The 17,051-nt window shown below is 41.5% G+C and overlaps 1 protein-coding gene across 1 annotated transcript in view; it reads left to right on the forward strand.

Moving 5' to 3' along the window:
- The window catches only part of LOC139728427 (host cell factor 1-like), a 37,185-nt gene that overhangs the window by 15,572 nt on the left and 4,562 nt on the right, over window positions 1-17,051 (forward strand). The window contains exons 9-24 of the mRNA XM_071639372.1: window positions 336-404; window positions 3,268-3,341; window positions 3,844-4,182; window positions 4,602-4,806; window positions 5,028-5,219; window positions 5,594-5,815; window positions 6,780-6,931; window positions 8,997-9,083; window positions 9,657-9,744; window positions 10,461-10,571; window positions 11,468-12,097; window positions 12,393-12,508; window positions 12,792-12,938; window positions 14,845-15,033; window positions 15,461-15,732; window positions 16,544-16,642. Of these exons, the coding sequence (XP_071495473.1) occupies window positions 336-404; window positions 3,268-3,341; window positions 3,844-4,182; window positions 4,602-4,806; window positions 5,028-5,219; window positions 5,594-5,815; window positions 6,780-6,931; window positions 8,997-9,083; window positions 9,657-9,744; window positions 10,461-10,571; window positions 11,468-12,097; window positions 12,393-12,508; window positions 12,792-12,938; window positions 14,845-15,033; window positions 15,461-15,732; window positions 16,544-16,642 (2,992 nt within the window). The remainder of the gene's footprint in view (window positions 1-335; window positions 405-3,267; window positions 3,342-3,843; window positions 4,183-4,601; window positions 4,807-5,027; window positions 5,220-5,593; window positions 5,816-6,779; window positions 6,932-8,996; window positions 9,084-9,656; window positions 9,745-10,460; window positions 10,572-11,467; window positions 12,098-12,392; window positions 12,509-12,791; window positions 12,939-14,844; window positions 15,034-15,460; window positions 15,733-16,543; window positions 16,643-17,051) is intronic.

Below are 17,051 nucleotides of genomic sequence, written 5' to 3' on the forward strand. Positions count from 1 at the left end.
CTAGGTGACGAGTGCAGTATTCATCATGGTAGTTCTGTAAATGAAAAGTTTTTCTTCGTAGTGTATGGGAGTACCAACACTGAGAAGATCATGGTAGGAATACCATGTTGTTGGACTGGACCTGTCAATTGGAATGTACATAATGTATGCATGTTGGCGCTCAGAGAACGTTTGCCCAGATGTAGCAGGGAAAAAAAAAAACCAAAATATGCCAAACTTTGAATACACTGGACTGAAAACAATTTTCAGTTGAGATGTATTCTCCTGTCTCAGTTGATGCAGGGCTGAGAGCCCTGATCTTCCTCTTCTGTAATGTCTTGAAATCTTTGTTACAGTCACACCCGCAATACGTGTGGTGGCTCCAGGCCCCTCGGCCACCAGTCCCATTCAGTTTTTCAAAAATAGTAAGTCAGGTCATCAAACCATGTGACCCAATGTGCATGAGACGAACCCTTTGTGTCTGCCTGTACATGTATGTGAGAGAAAAAAAAATGTGTAGTGAGTCCCACTTTGTACCTTTCTGTTTCGGTAAGGAAGCTGCCATAGATGACTTTAGTTTGTTTTTTTGTGAATGAAAGTGAATGCGACTATTCAAGTGGTATATCCTTGCACGGGGCACACTCTTTGATGCATACAGTCCCTTAATCACCTTTATTTTGTTTGCCAGCTACAGTCCATTGTTCAGTTTATGTTTGGAGCTGGCTTCTTCATCCAGGAAATTATGCTGCATTTGCATGTTTTCATACTACATTGCAACATAAGGACTGAGTATACTACTAAGCTGTGTTAGTGTGGCTTTCGCTGTAAGCATTGATTACATGTACCAGTGACGTGGATGGATGCTAACCCCCACAAGGAATTTTTCCCAGCTTATCTGTGAAAACCACCTCCATACCACAGCCTGCATTAGTCACAAGGGATTAAGAAAGATCAGTCAGTTGATATGGTACAAGGACAACATGTTTATAATTATGAGGAATACTGTACATATGTATGTATAATTCAAGAATAGTGGATAATGGGGGGGGGGGGGGGGAGGAACACAAATTCGATAAGTTACTGCTTGGCTTAATCAGAGTCCTTGCTATAAATAATTCTATTGCACTAGGTAACTAGAACAGACTTATACAATTGTTCTCACTGAGTCTCCAGATAAATGCTGGTCATTAATTGCCCCTATGGTAATGCCCCCCCCCCCTACCCTTAATGTTTAAATCAAAATGGAAATTCTTTGAGCAGTAAGGTCAACATGCATGTTTTGCTCTGTTTTGTTAGTGTATGTGCTTGAGATTAGCATGTGTAGCCTTGGTCTTAAAGTGCCTGCTTTTTTTATGCCTCCGCCACGAAGTGGTGCCGGAGGCATTATGTTTTCGGGTTGTCCGTCCGTCCGTACGTACGTCCGTACGTCCGTACGTCCGTCCGCTTTCGTTTACGCGATAACTTGAGTAATATTGACTTCAATTCTACCAAACTTGGTCCAAGTATGAAGTATGATGGGGCAATTAGTTGATTAGATTTTGGGTGAAATCCGCCAAAGGTCAAAGGTCAAAGGTCAAGGTCAAATCATGAAATTGTATCCGTTTACGCGATAACTCAAGACTGGATCGAGCAAATTTCACCAAACTTTGTCAGAGGATGATGTATGATGGGACAATTACTTGATTAGTTTTTTAGTGAAATCGGACTGAGGTCAAAGGTCAAAGATCAAGGTCAAATCCTGAAATTTATCTGTTTACGTGATAACTCAAAACTGGGTGAAGCAGCTTTCACCAAACTTGGTCCAAGGATGATGTATGATGGGACAATTAGTTGAGTAGATTTTATTGACATTGGCAAGAGGTCAAAGGTCAAAAGGTCAAGGTCAAATGCTAAAAATTTTGCTATTTCCCCAATATCTATGCAATGCCCTAAGGTATTTTCTTGAAATTTGGTGTAGACATGTACTACTGCATAAAGATTCTCCAGAGAGAGTTTCATGTCATAAGGTCAAAGGTCAAAAGGTCAAAGGTTAGGTGAAAATATTGTAATATCACTTTTCTCACAAATGGTTCGATGTATCTTCATGGAACTTGGTACATACGCATGTACTGACTGGCAGAGATTATCTAGGGAATTTAGGGGTCATAGGTCAATAGTCATGGGGTCGAAGGTCAAGGTCAACTCCTCAATATTTTACTATTTCCCTCATACACTAGTATATGAAATGCTTGCATTATTAGTTTTCAAACTTAATATATACATGCATTACCTAATGGAGATTCTCCGGGAAATTTCCAGCCAGAATGTCAAAGGTCAAAGATTAAGGGTCAAAGGCCAGGTTTCAATGCCCCCCCCCCCATAAAAAAAAGAAAAAAAAAAGTACTTTGTACTGTAATTACACTCTTTCTTCATACCTTGGAAATTACTCAATGCATAAACTTATAAAAGGGTCAGTCAGAATTCAAGTAAAAATTCTCAATTCCCCAAACATGTGTACCTGCACTCTTCGACAATTATAGCAAACCCAGTTCAAGGAAAGTGAACATTCAAGTCATTTCTGACAAACCTGTCATATCAATATTTTGCCAGTTATGTGAAACTGTCATGGATCACACATTGTGAAGACATTGTACTATACGCCTATTGGGAGAATCGTGCATTATGACGGAGGCATCAGTCGCCATAGCGACATTTCTAGTTTTATTTTAGTGTGTATAACATGATTCATATAGAAGAGAGCTGAATGTCTGAAGGCAACAACGCAACAGTGCATCGAACCACCATTGTCCCAGAAGAAAACAACAAGTAATCTGTGACTAGATGAATCTACTAATCATGCAATATTAAGCTGGGGAGAGAGGGGAGTCCCCAGTTTGTGCAAAATGTCCATGTGTATTTTGTGAGTATGTATTGTACACCCAAAAAGTAATGAAAGTCTGGTGTCAGCTAAGCTCTTATTTTGTAACCAGAAAATGAGTATATTGTCATTGGTAGTTGATGTGATTGTGATGTGCTTAAAGAATAATAAAATCTCTCCCCTTTTTGTAGAAATTTATTCTCAAGAACTTCATGAACCAACACTGTTTTGGCTTTGTCACAACCTTGAAATTGAAGTTCCACCTTTGTGTAAATGTAGAAGTGTATGATTCTAGAATTCTGAGCCTGCTGATATTTTTGCTGTATTTGTTTCTGTATACATCAAAGAGGGAAAGATTGTTGCGAATCTGTTTTCCTGTGGTGAAGTTCACTTGAAATATATGTCAATTTTTGTTTTGCCTTTCCATCCAGCTCCGGGGGTCAAAGTTCAGACACCATTAGCTGTGACAAGTTCTGCTGCATCATCCCTTATCAAACTCAGCAAGGTAAGTTAATCCTGATACTCAGGGGATTTGTGTAATGGTATGCATCATCTGCCCTTGTGCTCTTAAGTTTGCCAGAATTGTGTAGTAGCTGTTAGCTGTTGTGGATTTATCCCACCAGATTCTAGTTTCAGAATGTATTGGAAACTGATAGACATTCAGGGAGCAGTCCTATTGTAACAAAGTTGTCTTATTCATGAAAAAATTATTGGTGTCATGAAGCAATGAATGTTGCACTACAAGATTATTCATCTGTGTGCATATTTCCAGCTTGACAAAACTTGAAAAAATCAAATCACATGCCATCAGTGTTAGCATTTAATGATTATCAAATCATTTTTGTTTTGTTTTGTTTGTTTGTTTGTTTCTTGCTCTAGAAATAATGTCAAAGCTGTATTGCATGTCTTCGAAGATTATGGTAAAGTTAATGATACTTGATTTGTGCATGAGACGTGCGAATACATATTGAAGCTCTTTTCCTGGATGGCAATTGTTTCCTTCTCAGACTGCACCATCTCCTGGTGTGCAGCAGCCAGGAACTGCACAGAACACCCTCAGTGGCATCGTAGCGCTGGCCGAAGCTGCTGCGGGCACACAGAAGATGACCAGTGGTGTGACCCAGCTGGGCACCAAGCCTTTGCTCACGTCCGTCGGTGGCAGCAGCAACCTGACGCTGGTTTCCCGAACCCTGGCCAGTGGGTTGGGTGTCACACTGCCGCAGGGCGTCAAACTCACACCAGCGCCGGGTGGGGGCCTCAAGGTGGCCACCGCTGGGGGAAAGCCACAGGTGGTGTCGGGCGTGGTGTCAGGCACCACAAAGACTGTCACCTTGGTCCAAAACGCTGTGAGTAAATACTCATGGTCCAATTCATTGTCGCATCACATTGCCTCATTCTGTCAAGCATATTTCACTAATATCAGATAATTGCTTATTGTATGTTGGAAGTGAGAGACCATTGATGTTCAGTTTATGATTCTCATCTCAAATCTATTCAACAGTCCTCTGACCAACGTTTAAAATGGCCGTTACTGGTTAGACTGCTTTGTAAAACATGAAATAAGACAACTTGTTCTATATTTACTATTGGCATTCCTTATCAAAGTAGATGCAGTATTATCATGTAAATATGAAAGAATTTTTTAGTCTCTTGCCATGGCTGTGATATATGAGAGAGGGGTTGATTGAGCTATGTTTAAACAAAGTTTAACTTTTAATGAGGTTGCACAAATACTAAAGAGACCACCTTCTCTTGTTTGTTGCAGGGTGTGACCAAGGCTGCCGGGGTGGGGCCAGGTACCACCATCGTGAAGCTGGTCTCTACCACACAGGCAGGGGGTAAGCCTACCACCATCATTACCCCCATCAGCCAGGCCGGGCTGAAGGGCCAGCCCACCATCCTGGGCATCAGCAGCATCACTGCCGGACAGCAGGGCAAGAGCATCATTAAGACCATTCCAGTAGCCAAACGTAAGCACACTGTTTGAATATCATTCCTGTATCATCAGTGAACATAAGGAAAAGTGTTTGCACCCTTTCTATCTTGAATAGACTGCACAGCTTTTCTTAATTTGCTACCCCTTATAAATTACACGAATGCAAAGAGATCTCATATGGTATGGGATCGGAATTATCTAAGCTTATTCTCATGTTTGTGTTGCTAACAATGTTTTGTTTGTTTAACCAAACAGCTGGTGTAGCTGGTGCTGCCAGCGGTAGCGGTAAGACGCCCACAATCGTCACGGTGACGACCAAGATGCTGACAGGGACCACGGGCACACCAACAAAGTTTATCACAACAGGTGGAGTGGCCAAGCAGCAGAAGATTGTCCTTACCACCCAGGCAGGCTCCTCCCCAACCATCTTATCTGGCACGTTGAAAGGTGAGGAGCGTTGGTTTAATAGAGCCTTGCTCATTCTGTGTTGTGAAGGGGGAAAATTTGCAATGAATTCTTGATGTTTTTTTTTCTTTTTCTTTTTTTTAGCTGTAAGCTTAGAAACTGTATTGGGCTGCTTGCTAGTATCCATGTTTCTGTCTTGATGTGTGTCTGTCTGTATGTCTGTCTGTCTGCGTATAGAATGGATTTATTGTTATCATTTTCTTTGTAATGTTATGGTGTGTGTTGCCATCATACACTAATAGGCATTAAAAGTCGCAGATTATATTTTCAAAGGCATTATGCACTTGTACTATTTGAGGTCTGTGTGTCTAGATTGTTACTAGCCACTGAATGTATTGTCACTGTAAATCACGTAGGACTTGGGGCCGGGAACTCTCCAATCACCATCATACGAGCCGTGGCCCCACAGGGTGGAGGGACAGGTGCAACGGGGAGTGGCAACACCATTCAAATCATCACCAAGGGTGGCGCTAAGAGTACCCTCAACCAGGCCAGTGCTGCAACTCTCCTCAAGTCACTGTCCACTTCACAGGGGCTGAACACTCCGCTGACCATCACTACCACAGCCAATTCCTCAGGTGGGACATCTCCCTGGGGCATTTTCTTGTGTCGTGTGTTAAACCCAATGACACAACCATGATGACCAGTCAGAAGTCTTTTTCATAGATGCTGTAAAACCAGAGATGTTCGCGCGCATTTTAATTTTGCAAATTTCATGAGAGCCGAGATTCGCAAAATTACAATGCATGCAAAAGTTCCTGTCTGCACTCTATGCATTAAATGCCAGTAGCAACTTGAGAAAATTTCAAGCCGCAAAAACGGCTGTTGGCTCCAATCGAAAATTTCGTGCCACAAAAATATCTTGCTGTACAGTGTACCTCCTTGTTAAATTGTTAAAAGTGCAATCCCCATTGTTTTTAATATTGGTTGTAATCAAAAGACCAATCAAAGAGTCAGAATGGTCGAGAGTTCCTTAAATCAGAGGTGAAATAAGAAAGGTACAGGATTTTAAAATTGACCGGATATGTTTCCATGATACAGGGATAATAGGGGCAACCATGTATACACATAAGATGAGGTAATGATGTCATGGGTTCCCAAGTCTCCATTTGTTTTATCAGAATTTTACTGCTTAAGCTTAGGATGGAGCTAGGGTAAAACAGATGATGTCATCCGTTCCAACTGATTACTGTCATATGTTCAGCAGTGTGTCTTTTGTCATTATTGTAATTTTCTTGTATAGAGGAAGAAAGATCATTGTATTTGGCCTCTGTAGTTGATGTAAATTAGGTCCAAGTTTACATCTGTAGTATCTGTGATATTCAGAATGGATATTATGCCATGAACTCCAGGTAACCACTATGGCAAGTCTGCACAGATTCCACTACCACAGAGGTGCAAAGTTAGGTTAACCTGTTGTGTCTTGCTTTACTCTTCTGCAAATCTAGTCTGTATTCTAAATCAGTCAGTATCTGAGCTTACATGCCCATTGTGACTTGATTTTGTCTGCTCATGTTCTCACCGATCCCCGGCATTGTGTAGGAGTGACAACCAAACTGGTCACCATTCCCATTTCTGCCCTCACTGGAGCTACGGCAACATCCACCTCCCCAGCCGTCACGGGAGCCTCTAGCACGGTAGCACAAGTGATCTCAAACACGGCGGCTGTCCTCAAAACAGTCAACTCTCCCTCGGTAAGAATCACACTTGCAAGAAACAGTTCCATCAAGATTTGATAAGTTCACCATCTTGTAACAAAGTTTTTTGGGGGCATAAAATGCAAAAAACACATATTGTGTCTCAAGTGGTAACAACTTATGTCAGCATGCAAAAAAAAAATGTAAGTCTGCATACTAATTTATGAGCCTTGGTAGAGACATTGTAAGCATCAGTATGTAGAAGAAAATGTGTTGTGATTTATTTTATGTGCAGGTAGTTATTTGATGTTAAGGCAAGTCCATAGAAATAGGGAGACCTTTTGAAAACAGCTATTTCCTTAACATCGCAATTAAAAGCAGTCACTTGCAGTTGATTGTATTTTATTTATTGAATGAAGAGCTGCATGTATTTTTGTGACATACTGTCATGTCCAGTGTGTGAAAGTCTGTAACTTTGTGTCATGTGAACATGCAGTATAGCACTTTATTTGAAAGAATGTTTGAAAGAATTTGTTTTCTTGTCAAACTTTGTTCATTGTAAAGCAAGCTGAGTTTGTGAGTTGGTGTGTTGTCAAAGTTTTAGAGGTGACATCGAATTTTCTGCAAACTTCTCGAAGAGATCACACCAGTGTCTCTAATGTGCATCGAGCCCTTGTATAGTTTTGGAAAACCACTTGAAAATATCTTTCAAAACTTATGTGAGGAAAAAAATTGCCAATAACAGCTGTGCAAGAACTTGAAACAGTATGAATCAGTCTTTCAACAATCCTGTTGCAATGCTGATATATTCTGTAATATGGAATAGAGTCATATCTACTAATAGTCCCACATTAGTTAAGCCTTTATGTACCCAGGCAGTAAGGTTAAAGGTGCATAGTCCCGGTAGTATAGAGGGCGCTGTTGATGATACTGCCGATCACCGTTAGCATTGATACGAAGATTACTGAAGTTTAGCTGTCATCAAGAGTAAAGTGCGTAGGTGTTGCTAAGTAAAGTTGCCTTCGTTGTCTTCTCTGTGCATTGCGCAGTCTGTAGTAATGCCAGGGTGCATCAATATGTGCTTGTTATTATGACATCACAAAAGAAGCTTGCTAGAGCTGTCATCCCCTCAGCCGAATCATGAGCTGAACTGTGGATCGGACCACCGACTACAGTGAATCGGACTTCTTCGGATTCGGGGAAGCGGGCCACAGCGTAAGCACTAAAGAGGAGTCGATAGCGTAGGTCTCTATATGAAACTTGCACCATGCGCCCGCATACGCATTTGACTAAAATACCGGGACCATGCACCTTTAACTCGCAAGCCTTTTTATCAGCATTTAGTACCCTGGTAATCCTACCCAGTAGTTGTACAGTTAAAGAGCCCAGTCAGGTGTAGCAGTGTGCCTCAGTCCAAGTAGATAGGCCATAGCAACACAATAGGGATTTAATAGGGGATTATGGGAGGTAAGTCATCTCGGTTCATGGACAAGCAGCTTGCAGACAAATGTCCCAAGAGGCAAAGAAGGCACCTCAGTACCCATGCCAGTCGGCAAACAAGGCACATTAACCCGCTGAGGACAAGTCCGGAGTATACTCAGGCAGTTGTCCGTGGGAAATGCGTGTTATAGCAAAATCAGCCCGTCCTCAACGGGTTATGGGTCAAAATACTCCTGGCAACATTCTGTGACTGTTCAAACTGTGCAGTACATACAATACAATGTTAATTTGACATAGTACCATTTACTATCACAAGCTTTTCTTTAATCCTGTGTTTAGATATGTTATTGCATTACTACTAGTAATATAAAAGAAGTTTTAACTCAACTCACAATACTTACGGCATGCTTAATTTAGATCCTTTTCAATATTAAAATTCCTTAGAGAAGTTAGACACAGATTATATGTACCCTGTACCATGCTGAAATGCAAACATTGAACATGCCCTCTCTGTATGTGGCAGGGACCATGTAATCAGTAGTCCTTTGCCCTGGCAGAGGTAATATCCACATTGACCCCATTTCCTTGCTAATATCCGCTGTGGACCCATTTCCCTCGCTTTGTTCGGCTTTTTACATGTTTTTCAAACTCCTTTGATTTTTTCCCCCCTGCCTATGTGTAGACGAGCAATGTGAGCACTGCACAGACTACTTTGATTTCAACCGTTGCTACCAAGCCCACTGTATCCTCCCCATCCAAAGAAGCACAGGTAATGCATCCCCCAAGCTGCTTCCAGCATCCTACAACAGTACCGAGGGGAAAATCCCCACACTGCTCAGTACTGACCGAGAGACTGACAGCTCTACATCTAGACACGTTTTCACACTGACCTCCTTATCATGCTTCGCGCAGTTGATGACAGCCAAACTTGCATGATGCATCTGCAGATTCTGTTGTTATTTGCTGTTGGAAAAAGGAAAAGATTTCATTTGTGTTTTTGTCTGCTGAAATGAAAAAAGCTGTCCCATCAAAGGGTTGAACAATTTTTAGTCTGATATAAAAGACATTAGCACATCAAGTTCTAGAAACTCCATTTCTGTGGGATCATACAGTGTCCTTTCATAATAATTTTTGCTATTTATCTTAACATTTCAGAAGGAGGAGTAAAAGATCCTCTCTCAATTTGAGCCTTTTTTCCTGCTCATACATGATTATTTGTTGCAGTTTCTGAATTATCAAAAGGTTCTCGATTGCTTCTCTCATAAGTTATTCTTGAATTGTCATCACATGTTAGGAGAATGTGAAATTGGAATACATTTTACTTTTGATATTACCAACGCAGAAACCTGGAGATGCTGAACCCTCACAAGCAGAGACAAAAGAAACTCCCCCCGCCAGCGAATCAAGCTCACAAGAGGAGGCAACATCAAGTAAGGAGAGATGCATGGCTATTAACCCGTTGAGGACGAGTCCCAAGTGTACTCGGGCAGAGGTGTATGGGGAAATGGGTGTTGTAGCAAATTCAGTCCGTCCTCAATGGTTTAAAGCTAAATGTCAGACCGGAAAATGTTACATTACAACAATGTAACAAGGCAATACATGTTGTAGTGTATGGTCTCCTTGAATACATATCATGTCATTCCAGCCCTGTTAGCAACTAGTCAAATTCTTGAATTGTATTACCTGACGTGATGTCACTGTCATTATCCTTGCTGCATAAGTCACATGATTGCATTATGACCAATCACCAACCAGTGTTTATGTAGACCACTTAATATACCTATCCTATTGATCCTGTATGACACATGTTAGCGATATTCTTTCTAAAAGCATCTCAGTGATGTCTGTAATAAAAGGTTATGACTGCATTTGGACACCGTCACTGGTTTTTCAAGATTTTCTCTACATGAGTAATAGGCAGATCTTTCTCATTTCTGAAGTAGCAGCCCACATTTTGAGCACATACCTGTACTTTTCATTAACTTTTCATTAAAAAAAAGAAAGAAATCATTTCTGCAGTGGTTACTTATGTGATTCTTTGTGAGGGGTCATCATCGAATGGTTTATTAACTGCATTTGCTACACCTTGTGTAGAAGAGGTATGTTAAGGAGAGTTTCCCCACATAACTACTCAAACTCTGTACAGAAGCAACACCTGCCGCTACCGCAACTACCACCACACAAGAGGCTGCAAATCCTGGTACCACGGCAGAGACAGGTGATGCCACCAGTGCTGCCACTGATTCACAACCTTCAGGTGAGCTGGCAACCATTAGGGGGACTGGTGATACCTTCAAGAATTCATTATTTCCTCCACCAAGGGAGGAGGTTATGTTTTCGTTACCGTGGGTTTGTTTGTTTGCTCGTTTGTTTGTTACTTTGTCCGTGTGCAAAATAACTCAAAAAGATGTGCACGGATTTGAATGAAACTTGCAGGAAAGGTTTAGAATGATACAAGTATTAAACAGATGATTAAATTTTGGTAATGATCTGAGAATTTTTTTGAGAATTTATGGAGGATATTTTATATATTGGCAGGTAGGGTCAATGAACCTGGGAGTTCTGGCTGCGTGTATTTGAGGTTTGCATGCGCACACTAAAGTGCGTGCTCTAGTTTCTGACAAGGTGAGGCGTGCCGTGCAGCTGGAAGTTTATGACCTAACAAAAGGTTTCTATATTGGGATATCGGGCGACTTTCAGCACACAATGCTATAAGTACGTATGGGTGCAAATTACTGATCTCTATGGAAAAACAAGATCAGTGGTGGAAATGAGCTGCATGCTTGGCGGAGGTCTGCACTCTCAGAGTGCTTCTCTAGTTCTTCATGTGATGAGTGGAGATGCTGTCACTCAGTTTAGTTCCTTCCACTAGTTCATGCATTTTCACTGAACGTTGCCACAATTGTAGCACTGCATTTCATGTATGCACATGTAGTGGATTGAGTGGGCAGTAGTAGAAATGAGAGTAGTGTGCATAGTGTCTTCTGTGTAGTCACAATGAGCAAGGTTTTACTCTGTACATCCCAATAATGCAAAGATCCTGTCGTAGGTTTCAGTCTAGTTTGAACCAGGTGCATAGGGTCTTTCTATTATCTTACCATCATTCAGAGCCCTACCATCGTTGACTTCAATGTCATTTGATTCCATATGCAGAGGGTAAAGTGGTCAAGTCAGAAGATCCCCCTGTGGACCCTGCTCCGGCCGATGGAGAAGCCAAACCAGTCAAGACGGAGTCTTCAGAGGCGCTGGCAGAACCTACTGCGACCGAACCTACTGCAGCAGAACCTACCAAGGCTGAACCAGCTACAGCCGAACTGGCCACAGCTGAACCGGCCAAGGCTGAACCGGCCAAGGCTGAACCAGCCAAGGCTGAACCAGCCACGACTGAATCGGCCACGGCTGAACCAGCCACAACTGAACCCGCCACCATAGAACCCGTGAAGGCAGAGCCAACGAAGGCCGAGCCCATGCAGACGGAGCCTGTGAAGGCAGAACCGGCTGCCACTCCCATGGAGACGGACGCCTCCCCAGCTCCAGATGCCGCAGCGCCGAGTGCCTCCCAGGTACCAGCAGATGTCACCTTGGCAACACCAGATGCCACTGCAGCAACATCAGCACAGGATGATAACAGCACGAAGGAGGAAATGTACAATGTGGTCAAGATGGAGGGGGCACCCACTGGGGAGGAGACAAAGCCCATCTCCAACGGGACTCCAGCTGCTGCCAACGGAACCCTGGGAGAAGAGCCCATGGACACTTCAACCAAGAAGGTTGATGCTGGAGGTCAGTTAGTCATATAGTTTTGTGCTCGACTTTTTCACTGATTCAGATTCATGTTTTGTGTATAGATGCAATTCATTCAATTTTGGTGAGACATCTATTGCCTCGCTGGCAAAGTGCTGCTATAGTACTGTGCAGTTTTATGTGGATGCCAATTTTAGGACATAAGGACAAGATATCATAGACATTTAAATTGATGTAAGTCTCACTTAGTGGGAAAAATCACTCTTGATCATGAGCTGTACACGTATATACCAAATGATGGCCTAATCTTAGTTCTTTTTTTCTGCCCCTCCAGATTCTGATCCAAAGACCATAGCTATGACAATTGCATCACTTGCCAATTCTGCTGGCCCCACACCAGCAACAATGGTCAAGCCAGTGACCAACGGACTGGACACACAAGCCAAAGCGGTAAGTACTGCTTGGAGAGTCTGTGCTTCCTTTGACCCTTGTCACTTTGAGTGTAAATGCTAAAAACGAGGTAAGAAATCCTAGAAATGTATGGTATATCATTTCGATATCTATCCCTCTTGAAGATAGGACGAGGCTCATAAAGACATTACTATGATAATAGCATGTGAAGTATGCACTCTGTGTCCAGTTCATGTAAAATAATCATTGACCAATTGAACTCATAGTTTGTGCTGCTTCGTTCTTGATTCTAATTGTTTTATTGCCATGGTTTGAATGGCAGGCTGATGGTAAACCACCTGTGGGTACTGCCCTACCAGTGGCCAAGAAAGATGGAAACCAGTGGTACGACGTGGGCGTCATCAAGACCACCACTACCACAGTGGCACACTACCACTTACCCTCGGAGGCTCTCAACAGGAATGAGGATGTGAGTATGATATGGTGGTGATCTTGGATCGTGGATAAGTAGACCTCACCAAATATCTCTTGTGGAATTTTAACTGTGATGTTGTTGCTGATAAAGTTGTGATGATATTCATCATGATGATGATAAGACTGCTAGGAGTATTGTTTTATTGTGAGAATGATGAAGGTGATGATGATGATGATGATGATGATGATGATGATGATGATGATGATGATGATGATGATGATGATGATGATGATGATGATGATGACGATGACGATGATGATAATGTATCCAGGCATGCCATTATTCTGATCAACATATATCATAGAGGAGTTAATAAAGAACATAAAATTTCGAAGAATGTGAAGTGTCTCTACTGAGACAGATTCAATTATGGTAAGGCAGAAACAAAAGATTGAAGACGAAACATATAAGAGGAAATGAGCATCTAGCTGGAAATGAAACTGATGCTGCTGTGATTGAAATATGATATACAGTTAAACTCGTCTAAGTCGACGTCGCATATGTCGAATAATCGCGCAAGTCAAAGATTTTAAAAAGTCCCGATTTTTCCCCATTGACTTACGTGTATTAATTCACTCACAAGTCGAATTTTTAAAGTCGAATACTCGCCTAAGTCGATGAAATTCCAAGAACACTTTCACGGAAAAACCATTGAATTCACTGTGCCTAAGTCGAATAAGATTTTATTGTGTAATAAATCACTGTCAAAATCACGAGACGCCAGTTTTTGTTTACATACAGTATATACCAAAAGAAACTTTGCATTAATAAACATTAACGTTTCATTAACGCAAGCGGTTTCACCTGAATCGTTATTATAACGCAAACTAACGATCGGGAAAATTAACATTTGTAGTAACGATGAGTAACGATCCCAAGCGCAAACTAACGATGTTTCGTTGACATTAACGATGGGTAACGCAAGAACTCGCACGAGATTTTGGTTTCCGTTACCCAGACCTGGTGAAAGGACGACGTATCGCCCCTGCCGAGTGTAGCGATCTATGCCTTATGTACTTTTAGCGCAGTCTTTTCGCGAATCGAATCACGATTTCGCGAATGGTTAATAACATTATGCGACCGGGGTCACCAAAAACGCACGCCGAGCCACAAAAAAAAAGCCGGATGTTTGCCTTCAGTTTTGGAAATGAACAGCGGTAACAATCGGCTCCATAAGACGCTAGAATAAATGTCAGATGTTTGCTCTTAATTTGGAAATGAATAACGGTAATATTCAATGTGGATAAAGTGTCTTGCTGAAGGGCAAATACCGGGCACACCGCTCCAGCTCTCGGCTCCAGAGTAAACAACACGCATGTACATTATACATGTGTACGCATGGTGTAACTGTAAGTCGATTTTTTTTCGACTAACGCACCGCACAAGTCGAAACTCGCCTAAGTCGATGTGTTTTGCTCAGTCCCGAGAAGATCGACTTATGCGAGTTTAACTGTACTTTTCAACCCTTTTGTCAGCTGATCCCATTTAGGTAAGAAATAAGCCGCAGTAACAGATATGAGAAAGAAAATTGTAAGAATGAAGCTGATGTGTGCAGAAAATGGTGTCAGTATCACTTTTAGTAAAATTCCTGAAAAAGCTACAAATCTAATTTATTGGAATTTATTTGTTGACATATATCATGAATGATTGAGGCATACTTAAGATGAGGGCAATATGTTAGTGTGAGAGAACAAGGATATTGTGCATTGCTGATGTTTCACTACCTAACCACCTGTTTGAGGACTATATGTTTGGACAGTACCTTGGTATTTCCTCTGCTTTGTCTCTGGTTTTGTAGAAGCACTGCTTTCAGAGGTCTACAGGTAGAGTGCATATATTTATAGATATTTTTATGAATATAGATTATTTGAGATATTTGTCCATATATCTTCCTGTGTAGGACATTGACGTGGTCAGTATTCCAGACCACAGCTTCCTGAAGAAACAAGAGCTGCAGCCTGGCACAGCCTACAAGTTCAGGGTAGCAGGCGTCAATGCCTGTGGGCGTGGACCATGGAGCGAGATCTCTGCCTTCAAGACATGCTTGCCTGGCTTCCCAGGAGCACCGTCAGCAATCAGAATCAGCAAGGTTAGTCTCCTTCCAAGCATTTTGCCTTCTTAGAAATATTTGATCAATTGATGTGCACTGAGCTTTAGGATCTACATTTTGAAGATCAACCATAACAATATTTTTGTGCTCTTGATACCTGAGAGTGTGCAGAAATTTGCAAGTGATATGTAAGTGGTAGCATGAAGCTGAGGGAAGTGTCAAGCATTGAGCTTAATGAATGTGAACCTGAGTAGTAATCTTTCTTCATTAATGGAATTAATTTCTGTTTAAACGTAACACCAAGGCTGATGTATTTTGTCATAAGTCTGGAAATGTGGAAGTGAACAGAACCAGGTCACTCTTGATGCCGACATTTAAAGTGTGGTTGAAAGTATGCTTGTTTACTGATTGATATGCTATGTTCAATCCTGTGATATGGCGAAATGTGTTACATGCATCTGCACAGAGTCCAGATGGAGCTCATTTATCATGGGAGCCGCCAGCAAACACCAATGGTGAGATTCAGGAGTATTCGGTCTACCTGGCGGTGCGTAGCGCCCTCGGTGGTGCATCAGGGGATGCCAAGCCTGCCACACCCGCTCAGCTGGCCTTTGTGAGGGTATACTGTGGACCCAACCCTTCGTGTGTGGTCAGCTCCACCAACTTGGCCGCCGCCCACATTGACTACACCAGCAAACCAGCCATCATTTTCCGCATCGCAGCCCGCAATGTTAAAGGGTGAGACTCACACGCAAATGCAAAAACTATCTTTATCTTAACTTTGTTCATATAGATTTATGTGCAGTCAGAATAAATCCTTTAAAATAATGGAATCACTGGACCAGCCATAAGTTCAATAAAGTTTATAGTTGAAAAATTGATCAGTAGCACCACATACACTCATAAAAGCTAAGAGATTATGGATTCTCTTTTAGGGTGTTATCCATTTCATGAGATTATGGAGTGTGTATGGCCAACTTATCATGAGGTCTGCCAGTTATTTGACAAAACTTCAGCCTGTTTTGCATTTCATTTTAAAAACATTTTATTTTAGTTGAATGTATGTGTTCCTTGATTCTTTGAATAAGATGAGGGTAAAATAGACAGGAAACTTTACATCATTATTCTGATGGTTTCTCAAATTTGCACTTTCTGAAATGTTTGGCAAAAAAGGGGGTTAAGATTGATACTTCTTACTTTGACACCTAATACCGTGCATTGTCACCATTAGTGTTCCAACTCTTATTAGAGTCTCTAGATTATGATGAAAGATTCAACCTGAAAGAGAATTGCTGTCCGATCCCATCAGTGATGTTGAAAGTAAGAGAACAAATGAATGAGATGTATAGAATTTGAAGTCAATGATGGGGATATTACGGAAAAACACAACCCTTTTGTTTAAAAAAAAAAGAAGAAAAAAAATCGCCTCCAAGATGTCACAGAATGACTTGTCACAAAGTGAAACTTTTTAATTCCTAACTTTTTGCCTCCCACCCCCATCTCTCTCCCTCTCTTTCTCTCTTTCTCTCTGTTTCTCTGTCTTTTACAGATATGGACCTGCCACCCAAGTAAGATGGCTCCAAGACAACCAGACTACTGCTGCTAAGCCTACCACTGCAGCCAAAAGACCGGCATCAGCTGTGGAAAGGTATGATATCAGGCTTGTCCCTGCTCTCTTGTCAGTATGTGTTTGGCACTTTATGAATTAAAGTTTTTATTGATTGATTGTTTGTTTGTTTGTTTGTTTGTTTTTTTAAGTGTCCATGTTCCATCTCTTATCTGCTTGCAAAAATGTTAGTGGCACGCATTAGTAAAAGTTTGAGGAATATTGGGAAATCTATTCAAGTTATAAATTTTTTAAAGTTTTGGTTAACTTTATGAGCTCACATTGCTGGACAGGAAGACTGGAACTCACAATGTCACAGTAGGGCAGAAAATGAATGGAATTCCACAAAATTTGATTCTTTTTCTTTTTTTAATGAGAGGTGCACATTCCTTTGACTTGTTACTGACCTCTTAAGTCTAGTATTATTGCCTCTTGCAAGTTTATGTGGACA

The sequence above is a fragment of the Diadema antillarum genome, unplaced genomic scaffold (assembly GCF_040938485.1).
Source record: "Diadema antillarum isolate AM-2024a unplaced genomic scaffold, OU_Dant_1.0 seq00000178_RagTag, whole genome shotgun sequence".
Classification (NCBI taxonomy): domain Eukaryota; kingdom Metazoa; phylum Echinodermata; class Echinoidea; order Diadematoida; family Diadematidae; genus Diadema; species Diadema antillarum.